The sequence below is a fragment of the Pundamilia nyererei genome, unplaced genomic scaffold (assembly GCF_000239375.1).
Source record: "Pundamilia nyererei isolate P.nyererei 1_Seehausen unplaced genomic scaffold, PunNye1.0 scaffold00369, whole genome shotgun sequence".
Taxonomy (NCBI): domain Eukaryota; kingdom Metazoa; phylum Chordata; class Actinopteri; order Cichliformes; family Cichlidae; genus Pundamilia; species Pundamilia nyererei.
In genome coordinates, this window is record NW_005187770.1 from 63,840 (window position 1) to 79,458 (window position 15,619).

At 40.7% G+C, this 15,619-nt stretch overlaps 1 protein-coding gene across 1 annotated transcript in view; it reads left to right on the plus strand.

The window, feature by feature from the left end:
• The first annotated feature begins 901 nt into the window (after positions 1-901).
• Positions 902-15,619, plus strand: part of LOC102195089 (endophilin-A1-like) — a 49,054-nt gene continuing 34,336 nt past the window's right edge. Inside the window, exon 1 of the mRNA XM_005752625.1 lies at positions 902-1,207. Within this exon, the coding sequence (XP_005752682.1) occupies positions 1,163-1,207 (45 nt within the window). The 5' untranslated portion in view covers positions 902-1,162. The remainder of the gene's footprint in view (positions 1,208-15,619) is intronic.

Consider the following 15,619-nt stretch of genomic DNA (forward strand, 5'->3'; position numbering starts at 1 on the left):
ATAATTTCTTTAAGGATTAATAAAATATTCCGATTTTGATGATTTTAATTATTCCTGATGTTCTTGTGGGAGATCTTGAGAAGCACCCCCATATCTTCTTGGAGGTTTGGTGTGCCCAGAAAAAGCTCTAAAAGTTGAAGGTTTCACATAAATACCACAAAATTTAAGTGACTAGAGAGGTCACAATATTTAAGATCCACACAATATTAATAATAACCACTACTGTGAATGCTAAAAAAAAAAAAAACCCAAAACAAAACAAAACAAAAAACTGTTAAAATAAAAAAACATCAAGTCAGTCGATGTGTAAGAAATAATTTCTTATTCAAACTGTGACTGTGAGTGACAGCTCACCTGTCTTAGGTGTAGAGAAACAGATATACTGACTTACAGTGATCCTCTCTGAATAATGCAGTAGTAACTGTAGCTGCAGCTGCTGCGCCACAGTGTGAACTTATGTAAATGTTTCACTTCGGAGAGGCACCTCTGGGTCCTGTGAAGCTGCGGGGATTTAATGAACGTAAAACTCCGTTAGTCTGCTTCACTGCTAAACCGCTTCATGATGTCACACTGACACATCTGTGCACATCTGCCAAATCAAACACATGAGCTGTATGCTGGGCTCTGGCTGAACTTTATGTTGAGACTAAACAAGCTTGTTTTCCCATTGAAGTCCAGATTTTAGTTTTGGTCTCATCAAGCATGTGATTGAATAGAGAAAGTTTTCCATGAGCCATAAACTGAGAGCTGGACATCCTGGTTTATAAGCACATCACACATCACATCACTGGTGGACAAAAGGGCAAAAGAATAAGATCATAAATATGAAATGAGTTTTTAGTGCCAGCATGAAGAGGCTGGTGTGATCCATTTTCTCATTAGAGGATCTTTGCCCTTCCTCTTCCTCCTCTCCTCCTCTCTCTCTCTCTGACTGAAAATAGATCCAGCTGGGTTAGGCTTTGGCGATCAGCGGCTCGCGTTTCCACCACATTTTCCTCCACAATAAGCGGACAGTAACGACTTTAAAGCGAACCGGAGGATTTACCGCCGTCTCTTCGGGCTCCACCTCGCTCCCGTCCCAGGCTCCGTGCTGTCCGTGCAGCTTTCACATAAATATTTCACACACCGTTTCGCTGTGGTTGCTGCCTCCGCCGCTGAAGTGATGTCTGTCGCGGGGTTGAAGAAGCAGTTCCATAAAGCCACCCAGGTAAGAAGAAGCGAGAGACCCGCTTCCTGTTTCCCTTCATGTGTCTGTACATTTCTCTGCGGAAAAAAACAAACAAACCTGTGGACGCACATAAATCCACTCATATCAACAAAAACACGTTTAGTCTTTAATGAAATCACGTTTATTCCGTTAAAAGCTGCGAGTTAGTGTTAAAAATCTACATTTTACCTCATTCAGATGTTTTTAAATTTGTTTTTGTGTAAAGAACTGTCTGATTATTTTCCTCAGATAAAAACGAGATTTGTGTGTAAACTATTCAGATTTCTCGCGATGTTATGTGTGAATTAAAAGCGGGGTATGCCCCCCTCAAACACACACACACACACTGAGAGGTTTGCATGTAATGTTATGTAACACTGTGTGAGCTGAAAGTGTGTGTGTGTGCAGCTGATTGGCTGTTGATCCACGCAACAGGGAATTCCCTCCTTCCTCCTTCACATCCCTCCATCATCATCATCTTCTTCTTCCGCCATCTCTCCATCCTCTTCATCTTCCTTCATCCTTTTTTAAAAAATCTATATACCTCTAAAATACAAACTTCCTTCATCATCCTCATCACCCTCTTCCTTCTCCTTCATCCTTCCATTCTTCCTCCACACTTTCTTCGCCTCTTCGTGTTATTGTTATCCATCCCTCCTCTATAACGCTGCTTCATCTTTCTCCTTCTTGTCCTCCTTCTATCATCTTTTCCATCTTTCACACCATCATATCTCCACCCATCCCTCCTTTTCTCTCTGTGCCTCTTGCATCACCTCCTTCTCCTGATCTCTCCTCTGTTTCCTTCCATCCACACGCTTCTTTCTTATCCATCCTTCCATCCACACTCTGTTTTCCTTCCTATCCCTCCATCTTTTTCTTCTTGCTCCAATCCCTCTATCACTCCATCTTTCCCATCTTCCCATCCTGTCTCCTTCTCCACACGCTTCTTTTTCTTTTTATCCATCCATTACCAACCCAACATCTTTTAGCTTTAGACACCTGAACATCCCCTCTGCTTCTTTTTCTTCTTTCTCTTTTTACTTTTAAATCTGTTTTTCAGTCCTCCCTTCATCTTTTCCTCCACTCTTCCTCATCCTCCTGTTCTTTGAGACGTTCCTCAATCTCTTCTCAATTCTCCCCCTCCTTGTGCTATTTTTCTGTCTTTTAACATCCCCTCATCCACCCTCTGATCATCATTTTAATCCATGTTTCCTTTATTCTTTCTTCCTCCTACACTCATCCTCTGGTCCTAGATTTCTTCACCATCGATCCTTCTGTTTAATCTTTTTTCTTTTTTTCCGATCATCATGCCTCCATTTTTCATTTTACACTTCACATCCACCTCCTACCGCCCTCCATCATCTGTCCATCATTACAGCGTAATCATATCGATTTCAGTCTCATTAATGATTAGGATTTATTTTTAACACTTGCTGACATGTTTTTGTTTGGATGCTTTTGGGGGAACCGCTTTAACCTTTCAGCCTGTTTTCTGGTGGTTGAATCTGAATGTGAGATGAATACAAAGAGTGAAGCACAAACAAACAGACAGACAGAATCTGTATGACCCGGCGTCTGTCCGTCCGGCCTCCTCCCCACAGGGTTCCTCGCTCATCATGTCGGCTGTGGAGTGATGTCGGTCGTGCTGGCAGCTCTGTGAGGCTGCAGATGGAAAAGTGGCAGGACTTTGAGCTGAATGGTCATGTGTGTGAAAAATAGTAAGGGACAGGAGGAGGGGGGGACTCGGGTTCCTCATATTGAAGTTTGTTAGGGCTGCAATTATTCATCAAGTAATTTGATTAAATAAATTCTTGACCCAAATTCTTTGCTTCAGTGCTTAGTTTAACGCATGGCTCTGTTGCACCCTGATGTAATAAACTATGTAAACTAGAGTGTTTCACCTACATTTGAGACTAAAAACAGACCTGCAATAGATATGTATTTAGGAGTAGCGTATGATTAAAAAGTTAAACAACATCAAGGCCACAGTGCCCCAAATTTCAGGCCGAGTGAAGGAAAACATCCAAAACATCAGCGCTGTTCCTGCACTCACCTTTTACATTTTCAGTCCTTCATTAAATCACCTGATCAACAAACTCCAACATGAAGAAAAGCAAACTTTTTACTGCTCCATCCACCACCGTTTGTTTTATGCAGCGAAAAATCAGCAGTAAGCCTCCAGAAGTTTTATTAAAATATACAAAACTGTTAACTTAGTCACACTGGTTTAATTAGACAGCTTGCTGAAGGCTGACAGCAGCTGTCCTGTTTTACATGGAAGTGAACAGAGCTGAGTCTAAGAAGGGTGTATTGCAAAGCTTTCATAACATTTTTCAGATTGAAAGTGAAACAATATCAAATTGGACACTGTCTGTTGGACACCGAATTATTATTAATTATTAACATCTACACCATTTTTCAGCAGCACAAAAAAGTTGCCTTCCATTAAAAGGGAGTTTTACCTTCCCACTTTCGCCAAAGTGCTTGCTAATATGATTGTTGTTGTTTTTTCTGTATGTATTATTGTAGGGTCTACCTTACAATATAAGTCGCCTTAAGGTGACTGTTGTTGTGATTTGCCGCTAAATAAAACTGAAATAAAATTCAATTAATGTCAGAAAACCTTAAAAATAGACAGTAAAGGTAAATTTTTATGCCTTAGTTCAGATTGTTTATTTATCTTATTATATTTGATTTGACCTTTGACTGTACTTGAGATTTTTTTAATATATTTTTCCATTTAAGAAAATGTTTTCTTTAAAAAAAATAAAAATTGAATATGGTGCGTAAATACAGTCAAAGGGTTTAGTTATTTTGTTTTTTGAGATGTTGGTTGCAGTTAAATGTTTAAAAATTGCGATTTCTAAAATGGAAACCAATAAGCAGTTCATTTTGAAAGACCAGTTTTTTCTCTCTTGAATATTTACTATTGCTCAGTAATAAGACAAAAAATAGTTTTCATCTGATTACTTGATTAATTGGTGGAATAATCAATAGATTACTCGATTGCTAAAATAAACGATAGCTGCAGCCCTAGAGCCCAAGCAACAAGCCTCCACTTGAGGCTGTGTCTATGTTTAGAGCTTGGTTACAAAAACCGTGTTAGCCCCTGTGGATGGTTTCACTTTCATAATAACTGTGCTTCCATAGCTCCTGCATTTGGAAACTGAAGAACAGGGTGGGGCTCTTAATTGACAGCTAGCTCACCTGAACTAATTAAATCGTGGAAGTGGACCTCTCCACTACATCTGTGCTGTTGGTGCCATTTTAATGGAATTACATAACAAATTTCCTCCACTGTGTGGTTCACACCATCAGTTCTAGTATTTTATTAATCTGTAGTTATTATTAGTGTTCATTTATTGGTGGGGCTTGCTCATAAGCTCACCAAGCTTGCTGATAACTACACCACGCTTTAAGGTTGGGGCCCAATCTTCTTCCCTTCACCTCCAACTAGTCACGGCTGTTCCTCCCTGCACCTGGTTCAGCTGGAGGGTTCTTCCTGTTAAAAGGGAGTTTTTCTTTCCTACTGTCACCACAGCATTTGGTCAAAGGGGCCGATGTGATTGTTTGGGTTTTTCTCTGTTTTCTCGGTATTATTGTAGAATCCTTGCAATAAAGTGTTTGACCCTGTGAAAGTAAAGCAAATTATAAGGTTGTGTTGCGGGATAAAGATCTTGGGGAGCAAAGATGGTCAGATTGATTTGCCATTAGCTCTCAAGTAACTGTGGGGGGTTTTCAGCTTGTTATTATGAATGCATTCATTTCCTGTTCTCAGAATTGTTAGATTAATTATTTTAGTTCAAGATTCCAGATTCAATGTGCCTTGATACCATTCATGTCAACACCTGTCCATTTAAACAATCCCTGCAGACCTGGGCTCGTACTGTTTCCTCTTTGACATTAATGAATGTGTGTAGAGTGTCTTCATTGATCCAGAGTTAGAGAAAACAGAAGGAAGTGTGGTTTGTTTTTTAATCTGGTTTGACTTTAAATTACAGTTTAATTAACAAGTACACTTAACCCTTCTCCACAGCCCTCCTCAGGGACAGTGGTTGGTTATTGATTATTGGCGATCTCGCAGCAGGATGACGGCAGGAGCAGGTCAACAAACCCGAGTATCCAGTTGTACCTTCAGTTGTACGGGTCGATTGAGGCTCAGGAGGTGAAGCTGGAAGGTCGGAGTTATAATAACCCAGCTCCTCTAGTCAAAGTGTCATCGGGAAACAAGCTGAACAACAAATTGCTTAGCGTGTGCTTGTCACTGGAGCGCTTCCCCTTTTCATTGAATGCTTGTGGTTTGTACCTTTCAGAGGCCAGTCTTTAACCTCCACTGACAGTGTTGCACACTACAAAAATGGACTTTGTGAAAAATGTTGCAGAATTTCTATGCATAGTACCAATTAGTATTTTTTTTTTTTGTGAGTGGGGAAAGACCACAGTTGCACAGTGCATTTCTAGTCTTACTCAAAGTGGTCAAACAACTTCTAACTTGTCTATAAATTAAAAGGACTTCCTCTCTTACTGCTGCTTTTACCACTCTTACTAATGCAGCTGATGCCCCTGCTGCTCCTATACTTATTAAAACAGCTCTTATTCTGATTATTTTGCAAGAAATATTAACAGCTAAGTGTCTGCAGAGAGTCACTGTAAGACACTTTTACTGCTGTAGCTGGTAGTGGTGCTATAAACACTCGGATAGTCACGCGCTGTTAAGGTTCATAAATTGGAGACATCGCAGACGATTACCAGAGAGGAAAGAAGAGGAAATAAAGTTGTGACACACAAATTACTCTTATCTTTGCTCTTCTTTGGTAAATTAATGTGTGTCTGTGCTTGTCTGGGCCTCCCACTGTTCTTAAAGAGAGTCGAAATCAATGAAAATGTTATTAATATGACATTTTCATGCAGTAATCTGACCCCGAGGGCTTCACTAATGTCATTAAAAAGTGTAAAAAATAAAATAGGAGGAAGAGAGAGAGGAACAAAAACAGCCGATCGATGTTGTCCATGTTTGCTTTCCGTCTCGTCTGTCATCGGGACAAATTCCTACACATTCATGCATTTGCGGGTGCTGATAAAGAGAGAAGATGATGTTTATTGATCCCTGAGGGGGAAACTGGGTCACTGCAGCAGAGCAGAGCAAAAAGCAAAAATAAAAAGTACAGCAACAGAGACGGAGGGCGTCCTGCATGTTCAGACAGCTCCAGAGGACAGCGTTAACTCTGAAACTGGTGCACCAAAGGCAGTCTCTGTTTCTTTGTAGCACAGTCTATCCAAAAGAGACGACCAGCTGGCTTGGCTGGTTCTGGATTGGTACTCGTGTCATACTCATTTATCGAAGGCTGTTTTTCACCTTTCAGATATCTAAGCAGGCTGTAAAGATGTGTGCAAAGTAAAAAGTGATCTTCTTATACATGATTCTCTGTGAGGGTATAAATACACTGTATGGACAAAACTATTCTACACATTACACTTACAGTAGCTCTTATGGCATCCCATCAAGCTTTCCACAATATTTTGGAGTGTGCCCACTTATCCAGAAGAGCATTTGTAAGGTCAGACACTGATGTTGGATACGAGCGCCTGGATCTCAATCTCCCAAAGCATTCATTGTTCGTTCTAGTTCATCCAAAACTGAAAGGACTGGTTCTTGTATAGTTCTTTTCTACTCTACTTGAGCATTCAACATACTTTATTCTTCAATTCACATACACATTCATACAAGCACTTTTTTTCTATGTCAAAGTGCTTACTATCTAACATTCACAGTCCAATGAACACAGCAGAAGTGAGTCTGGGTTCAGTATCTTGCCCAAGGATGCTCTGGCCAGCAGAATGGTGCAGCCAGCAAACCATCAACCTTCCAATTAGTAAATGAGCTGCTCTACCTCCTGAGCCACAGCCCCCCCGAGGTGTTCAATGGGGTTAAGGTCAGGACTCTGTGAGGGCCATTTAAGTTCTTCCACGTCAAACTCATCCAACCATGCTTTTATGGACCTTGCTGTGTCACTTGGTCACAGTCACTCTGAAACAGAAAAGGGGTTTTCCCCAAACTGTACCCACAAAGTCGGAAGCTTAGAATTGGCCATCTTATCTTGCTACGCTAAAGAATTAAGATTTCCTTTGACTGGAACTAAACCTTAAGGCACGTTCTCCTGGCATTCGCCAAACACATTCATCAGACTCGTCAGATGATTGCTGGATAAAGAAACATGACTCCTCATTTCCACTGCTGCAGAGAACAGCGGTGGCATGCTTTCCACAACTCCATCCAGGGCTTGGGATTGTATGTGGCAATGTCAGGCTTCCAGCCATAGAAACCAGCACAGTGAAGCTCCCAGAGCACAGCTTCTGTGCTGATTTTAATGCCAAAGAAAATTTGGAAGTCCAGAGTCACTGACTCAGCAGAGTGTTGTTGACTTTTATACATAATGCTCCTCAGCACTGAGCAACTGTGCTCTATAACTTTACATGACCTGCCACTTTGTGAATGAGCTGCTGTGGCTCCTAAACACTTCTGTTTTGCAGTTCAGTTGTCCCTCGTTTATCACTGGAGTTACGTTCTATAACCCGCGATAGGTAAAATCCGCGAAGTAGCCAACTTTATTTTTTACAATTATTATAGATGTTTCAAGGCTGTAAAACCCCTCACTACACACTTTATACACTTTTCTCCGACAGGCACAAACATTTTCACACTTTTCACTCTTGTTTAAACACTCTCAAAGTTCAAACATTCATAGAAAAATAAGTCCAGAGATAGAATGAACCCAAAGGCACCGGCGGTTGTCTTTGATGGTGCAAAATGTTTCATCGACATTGTTGTGTCTTTTTGAGAAAACTTACAAACATACAGTACAGCACTTCAAAGTCACACTGATAGTGATCAAAGATTTTGTAATTCAGCTTGTCAAATTTGTAAATTTGACAAGCTGAATGCATTCTGTCCTGTACAGGAGACAAGGCACGAGATGGATTAACAGTGGTCTACAACCAATTAGGATGCAGAACACAATGGGCTATAAAAACACACACACACACACACACACACACACACACACACACACACACACACACACACAAAAAAAAACTTCCAAAAATGCGAAACAGCAAGGCTGCGAAATGTGAACTGTATTATAGCGAAGGACCACTGTAACACCATTTAGAGTTGAGCGTGGTATATCTAAGGGAAGAAATTTCACAGACTGACTGGTTGCAACTGTGGCATCCTGTTACAGTACCAGAGTTGAATTCGGTGAGCGCTAAAGAACAACCTGTTCTTTCATAAATGTTGATTAAGAGACTGTGTAAGCTAGTACTTTAATATTAGTGTAGTGTACAGATGTTACAACTCAGAGATAGTAACTGCTAAATAAGAACAATGCTGATGAAACTCTGGATGGAGAACAATTCTATGAACCTAAAACATTTTAAAGGAGGCAAACAATTAAAAATGGAAGCAGAGGATTAAAGGGAAACTTAAAAGATAAATCTGGTGTTGCTACATAGAAAAGGAGCAGAAGCATCAGTATGTGTTGAGTTTAGCCCCCAGTAATTTCAGATTGGACTCTCTGTTCTATTCAACATGGAAATCTTTTAAAATGACTTGTAAATATACAGTTTTATTTCTGGAATAAAGCTGAGTATTATCCTTGTTCGGGACTATTTCAGTGGCAGATTATTGACATTTGGTGCCGTAGTGACTATTTTCAGAAGCAGACTGAGTCAAAATAAACTAAAATCATGAATGAACTTGTCATGTTGTGTTGCTGTGTATGGTGGATCACAAGCTAAGTGTATGAATGAGGTATTGTCTCAGTTATAAATCCAGGTTCTACAGGTGTTTCTTTAAAAACACCTTTGACTTGTCACATATGAATTTCCCATTTGATTTGAGGTGGCGACGGATCTTTGAGGTGAGATGTCGACGGCTAGCAGGCAGGTAGCGAGGCCTGAAATAGATCTGTGAATCACCAGTAGGCGTTATTGGAAAGTGAGGGGGCAGCAGGCAGCACGAGACGTCAGAGACCCTTTAATTCTGGAAACCAGAAAAGAGGGACTGTCTGTCTGCCTGTATCTATGAGTTTCTCTCTGTGTGTAAACTGAAATATAAACCCGATTTGTCATCTCTCTGGTGCTGATTAACCATCGACACTCTGACTGCTGTGATGTCATTCACGGCCATGGTTTATTCATGGCTGTACCAGGCAGAGTGCAAACACACAAGCACAAAGCAGAGAGAACAGAGTCTGAACGACATGGTAGATGCTGAGCTGCAGAGGTGAGAGATAATAACCCGTGATTACATGCAGCAGCGCGGCAATACAGTGTGCTGCTTTACTAAGTAATAGCAGGTTGGAAAAATCTAATTCAATAGGAGAAATAACACATTGAGGAAAGTCTGAACTCAGAAAATTAAAGGACGTAGCACATTATTATGAAATTAGGACTTATGTGTTTGTTTATTTTCAGCTTCTGTCTCATTTCAGGAATGTCAAGTTAATGTTGTGTAAGAAAAATAAAGGACAAAAAATGCAATTCATCCACTGGCCACTAGAGGCACACCCAGAAATATTAGTTATTCGCCATAGACACACATATCTAAAAAAAAAAATTACTAATAAAATTCCAGAATTTAACTCACTGAAACTGATTAGCATAATTAACTGCAGGGGTTGATACAGTGGTGAAAATCCTTAGAAAAAAAAACACGTCCTCCATTCATTTGTTATTAACCATGATCTAGTTCACAGCCATGGTTTATGTCAGACAGAGAGCAAAACTAGCTTAAGAGAGTAAAACTGTATGAGGTTGTAAACACATTTATTTCTGCTCTAACAGGAGTCAACTGGTATTGACTCACTTTTGGAGCCATTGTCAAGAAGCTGTTAGAAGAAACTGCAGGTTTTGGTACTCCAGCGTTGGTGTTGTGGATCTTGTTGCCTCACAATAAGTAGGTCAAGGGTTCAAATCCAGGATGGAGTTTTTAGGTTCTCCCTGTGCCTGCATGGATTCTTGTCTGATACTCCAGCTTCCAACCACAGTCCATGCACGTGAGGCTAGCTTGTGGTTTTAAATCTGTGTATAGCAGATTACAACGGATGGGATAGGCTCCAGGCAAAAATTAGATTAAAAGGTTAACATATAAATTTTAGCTATAATTGAGGTGAGATTGTAGAGCAAAATGAATTAGGCAGAGCTCAACAGATGAGTCATATGTTGCGACAGCTTTAACAACAATCTGCTCACCTCATTTGACCAGGCTCGTCTTATCTGTGACAGAAACCTTGCAAGCAGAAAATTTTTCAAATGGAGAGCATAAAAAAAAAAACCTTCGTGTTTTCCACTTCTTGCTCATGGGGTGTGTGAGCCAATCACACGCGAGAATTGGGAACATTAAAACTTGATTTGAACTTTTTGCCTGCTGAGACGTGAATCTGGGACACATCCCAGCATGTGTGTGTGTGTGTGTGTGCTTTAACAGATGGGAAAAGAAAAATCAGAGCTGAGCTAAGCAAGCAGTGGCAGTGTGAAGCCAACTGCCAAGTCGCAGTGCCACCAACCAAGATGGCCGCCAAGCAGGAAATGGGACACCTCGGTCTAAACGGTTGAATAAAACATGAGAGAGGGAGAGAGGACAGAGATCGATATCCAACTGTACAAACGTCAAAGAAAGAGGAAGAACAATAAACAAAAGATCAAAGAGGAAGTAGATCATAAACAGGCCTTTCATTTAATAATTTCATACGTTTTAAATCTTCATCCCTGATTTTTAACTTATCCTTCACTGAATTTGCCTTCATTCATTTAGTATTCCCAATTGTTTGAAATGTGGCATTTTAAAGTAATATTTTGTTGTTTTATTTAACAGGTGTCTCCAGTTATTTCTACTTTACAGATTTTGATGGTTATAGCCATTATAAGCCACTCAATGATGCACAAATTCCCATTTTAGTTGTAATTTTGCATGTTTTAGATACAAGCATACTTAATTGTTATTCAAATTTACCCATTACAGTACACATAAGATTGAGATTTCATTGCATTAGCTCCAATTGTAGAAAAATTTTGCACTTATCTTCATTCGTTTATCTTTGCTAGTTACAATGATTCGCAAAACAAGTGGCCTCCTGATAGCCAAACTACAATCTTATCAAAGGGAGAGCCCAGCCACTCTTCAGAGGAAACTCATTTCTGCCTCTTGCATCTGCACTCTCACTCTTTCAGTGATTAGCCAGAGCTCGTGACCATAAGTGATGGAACATAGATCAACCTGTGAATCGACAGCTTTATTTCCCTTTAATTTTGCCGAGATGTCATTTCTGGAAGACTTTTTAATGTGAAGGGACACGGGGATTGATAGTTGATGATTAATGAAAATTACAACAGGTAAACCTTCGATATGAAACATGACCACAGAATGTTATAGGCTTTGTTGACTTTTATTTGGCAGGAATTTATATAAATGAAAATACGAAGGTAATGAAGGGCTCCCTCACTCCTTTGTGGCAGTAGACTCATTTGCAGTGAATCCACCTGCTTCTTCAAAGGTAATCTTTTCATCTCCCCTTTTTGTTTTCTGCCATGTTTCTTTGGTTTAGCCACTGTTTCTTTCCTTGAGCTCTTCAGTTGAAACATGTTCCGCATAGGCTTGATAATAAACTACTATCATATTACATCCTTATTAGCAGCAATATTGCTACATACAGGTAATTCAGAATGCAGTCGTCCTTACGCATACATGGAAATTTGACCTTCAGTTTGACCTTCAGTTCAGTACTACCTTTAAATCCATTTAGTATTTCATAATAGATTCTCTGCCTCATCTTCACTGATCTCACCTGGACCCACAACACCAATGTCCTGGTAAAGAAGGTCCAGCAGCAGCGCTTCCTTCATGTCCTGAGGAAGAATAACCTGGACTGGAAGCTGCTGCTGGCCTTCTACCACTCCACAGTGGAGAGCATGCTCTCCTACTGCCTTGTGTTTGGTACGCAGGGGCCACAGCTGAGAACAGGAAGGCTGTGCAGAGGGTAATAAACACTGTCCAAAGAATCACTGGCTGCCCTATGCCAACCCTGGAGGCCATCACCAGATCCTCCTGTCTCAGGAAAACCAGCACCATCACAGGTGACCCCTGCCCTCTGCCCACTGCATATTTGACTCACTGCCCTCCGGACAGTGCCTCAGGTCAGTCAGGTCCCACACCTCCAGACTCACAAACAGCTTCTTCCTCTGGGCCATTTGGACTGTAAACAAACACTATCCCCCCACACCCCACTCCTGCCCACCCACAGTCACTCAGACCACTACCACACAGACTCTATACTTGGACCAAGTCCTTTGCACTACATTTAGGCACTTTGTAACTTGTCCTTTTAATGTGTGTCTTCCTCTTATTTTGTATATATTCCTCTTTTTTGTTATTCATTCCTGTTGTCTAACTATTTATGTGAAGTTATTCTTTTATATGCTATTGTATTCTAAAGCTCTGTGGTTTGGTCCCTCAGTACATTTCTGACTTCTTCAGTTTCTATAACCTGATTAGATTTTGCAGGTCATCAGGTGCAGGTCTGTGAACTGTTTTATTAGAGTTGGATCTAAGTGTGTTCAAAGTGCTTTCAGTTACTGTGGTCCTGTTCTTGGGAACAAGCTGCCCACTGACAGACTCAGAACCTTTTTTATTCTCACAGTTGCACACTTAATAACAGTGTGTGTGCACATGTGCTTTTCATTGATTTGTGGATTTTTTTTATTTTTTTTTACTGTTATAAGCTATGTGGGGGTAGAGCAGGTCCCCTACTTATCGGAAGGTTAGTGGTTTGATTCCTGGCTCCTCCAGTCTGCATGTCAAGTATCCTTGGAAATACTAACGCCAAGTTGCTCTCCGAGTATGAATGTGTGTATGTAGTTAGGAAGCACTAAGCATAGAAAGAAAGTGCTTGTGTGATAAGGTGAATGTGGCATGTTGTATAGACCTCTTTGAGTACTCCAAGAGAGTAGAAAAGCACTATACAAGAATCAGTCAATTTACATGTTGTAGACCCACATCAGTTGTTTTTATCTTTCATGTTCAGCACACTGAGTTTACATGAAATTAAATGGGCTACATAAATAAAATTCTGTTTTCTGATCATTTTAAGTGGCTAACATTAACATGTAGGGATGGGTATCGTTTAGGTTTTATCCGATACCGGTGCCAAATCGGTACTTTTGAAACGGTGCCGGTGCTCAAACCGGTGCTTAAAGAATGGAGAACACAAAATTGGTCCAAAAACCTCTCATGTTCAGCTGTTTTTTGTAAAAAGATAACAATGTTAGCCTTTTCTGCAGCTATGGGGCATATATGGTATCACTCTTGGCTGGAAGCAGTGCTTAAACAATGGAAAAAACACAAACTTTGTCCAAAACCTCTCATGTTTAACTGTTTTCCACTTTTTCTTTGGTCATTTTAGCCTTTTTAGCCAGGGTGAAGGGAGTATCTGCCATCAAACAAGAGGACAGCTGCATGTAGCTATGATGATGTTTGCTAGTTCACCTTACATGCATTAATGTAATAACGTGGTTAGCCTACTCAACGTAAATTAGCTACTCACGCAGAGAAGAACGGCTGCTGCTGCCATCATCATCCGTCATCATTTCTGCTACACTGGCAGGGCTAGGGGCCAGGACTCTCCTCTTCATGTTTTTGGGGGATGTTGCATAACAGGCAACCCACCCGCAGTAGATGTGCTCGGTGTGAGGTCTTGCAGCAAGCTATCAAATACGGCGCATTTCTGGGCTTTTAAAAAAAACGCTATGCGTCGCCAGGTGTTTCATCGGATTTGAGGTGTTACTTCCTTTGACAGTATCACAGTATCAGCTTAAAGCACTTGTTGCTGCTGAGTTTGCATCTTTTGCTGTGAAGTACAGCCAGACTTTTGACCGCTTCGCCTTGGACATTTTTAATCTGTAGCTCTGCTCTAACAGAACGTAGGTACCTGGCCGCGCCTACTATCCTCGGAAACGTAAAATGATTGGCTAGAATCTAAAGTGTATCACAGCTCAGGAAAAAAAAAGCACCGAAATAAAGCACCGAAATGTGCGCTGCTTTTCGGTCTGGTTACTACCGTTTATGTCAGAACCGGTGCCATCATGGCACCGGACACCGGTACCCATCCCTATTAACATGTGATCATGGGTCAGGTTAATGTCGATGATAGCTGTGTGAAATGAAAATGTTGAATGTGTTCAGCTGCTAGTGAGGTGAGGGGCTGTGCACCTGCCAGTTGTGCATCAGCTGAATGAGGTGAATACGGCACTCCTAGTATCAATACTGCTGAGTATCCAACTAAGTGTTACGGTTTAGAGTCATTATGTCTATATGCTGCCCTCAGTGTTGTTTTCCAAATTTTCATATCAAAAGATATCAGGTGTAGTAAATGTTATCAGTCCTGCCCATCTGTAACAGTAATAGACAGTGTTAAATGAACAAGATAACACAGTTTAATGTGCCTACAAAGTGTCAAGTTTGTCTGTCTGGTTGTACCAGAGAAAGTATCTCAGCAGTTGGAAACAGTGGCTGCCTTCCTTAGCAACCGTATTTGATCAGCACCAGAAGCAAAGCATTTCCTCAGAGAGCCTAAAAATAGTCATCTTTCATAGTTTGCTCTACCTAAGGAAGTATTGAAATATTTCTTGTGTGTGTGCCTGCGTGTACCTTGCAGTTATGTTACTATATTATTATTGTTAGTAGTAGTAATACTAAAGATTGAGTAAGTTCTGCGTTTTCCTTGTTCTACATAAATCTAAATGCAATATTTGAGAGATTTGAACTGTTAATGTGGCAAAGTAAGTCTTTTGTGAGATTGTTATGAATGAAACACTCAATGAACTAATTTAGAAATAATGGTCCTGAGATTACGTTTGCAGGCTGTTACACTTATATTCACTATATTCTGAACCCACAGCCCTGCTCTGCATCAAGAGTAAAGGAAATGAATGGGTGCTTCAAGTTTCTTTGAGGATTTTCGGTTTCCTTAAAGGCTGAGGTTCAGAATGATCTCTGATCATCCCGGTTATGTTGATAAAAGTTCACAATGAGGTATTTATTTTCTGTGGAAACATGGTGAATTCATCTTGTATTTCACTGCGTTACGGAGCCCCGCAGGGGACATGGGAGAAAAAAAAATTAGGGAGAAAAAAAAAATTAAGACGGACTTTTGCGAGATCTCACAAAACAAACTCGGGATCTCGCAAAAGTATTGCAAGATCTCGCAAAAAGTTTTAGCCGCATTCTTCGGAGGCCGCCAGCTCGAAGCCGACCGGGAGGTCGAGGCACGATGTGCCGGAAAAGCGGTGTTCCTCCCGGCTGTAGTAGGTCTCGACCTCCCGTTAGCTTCGAGCTAGTGGGTATCAGATCTCCAAAAA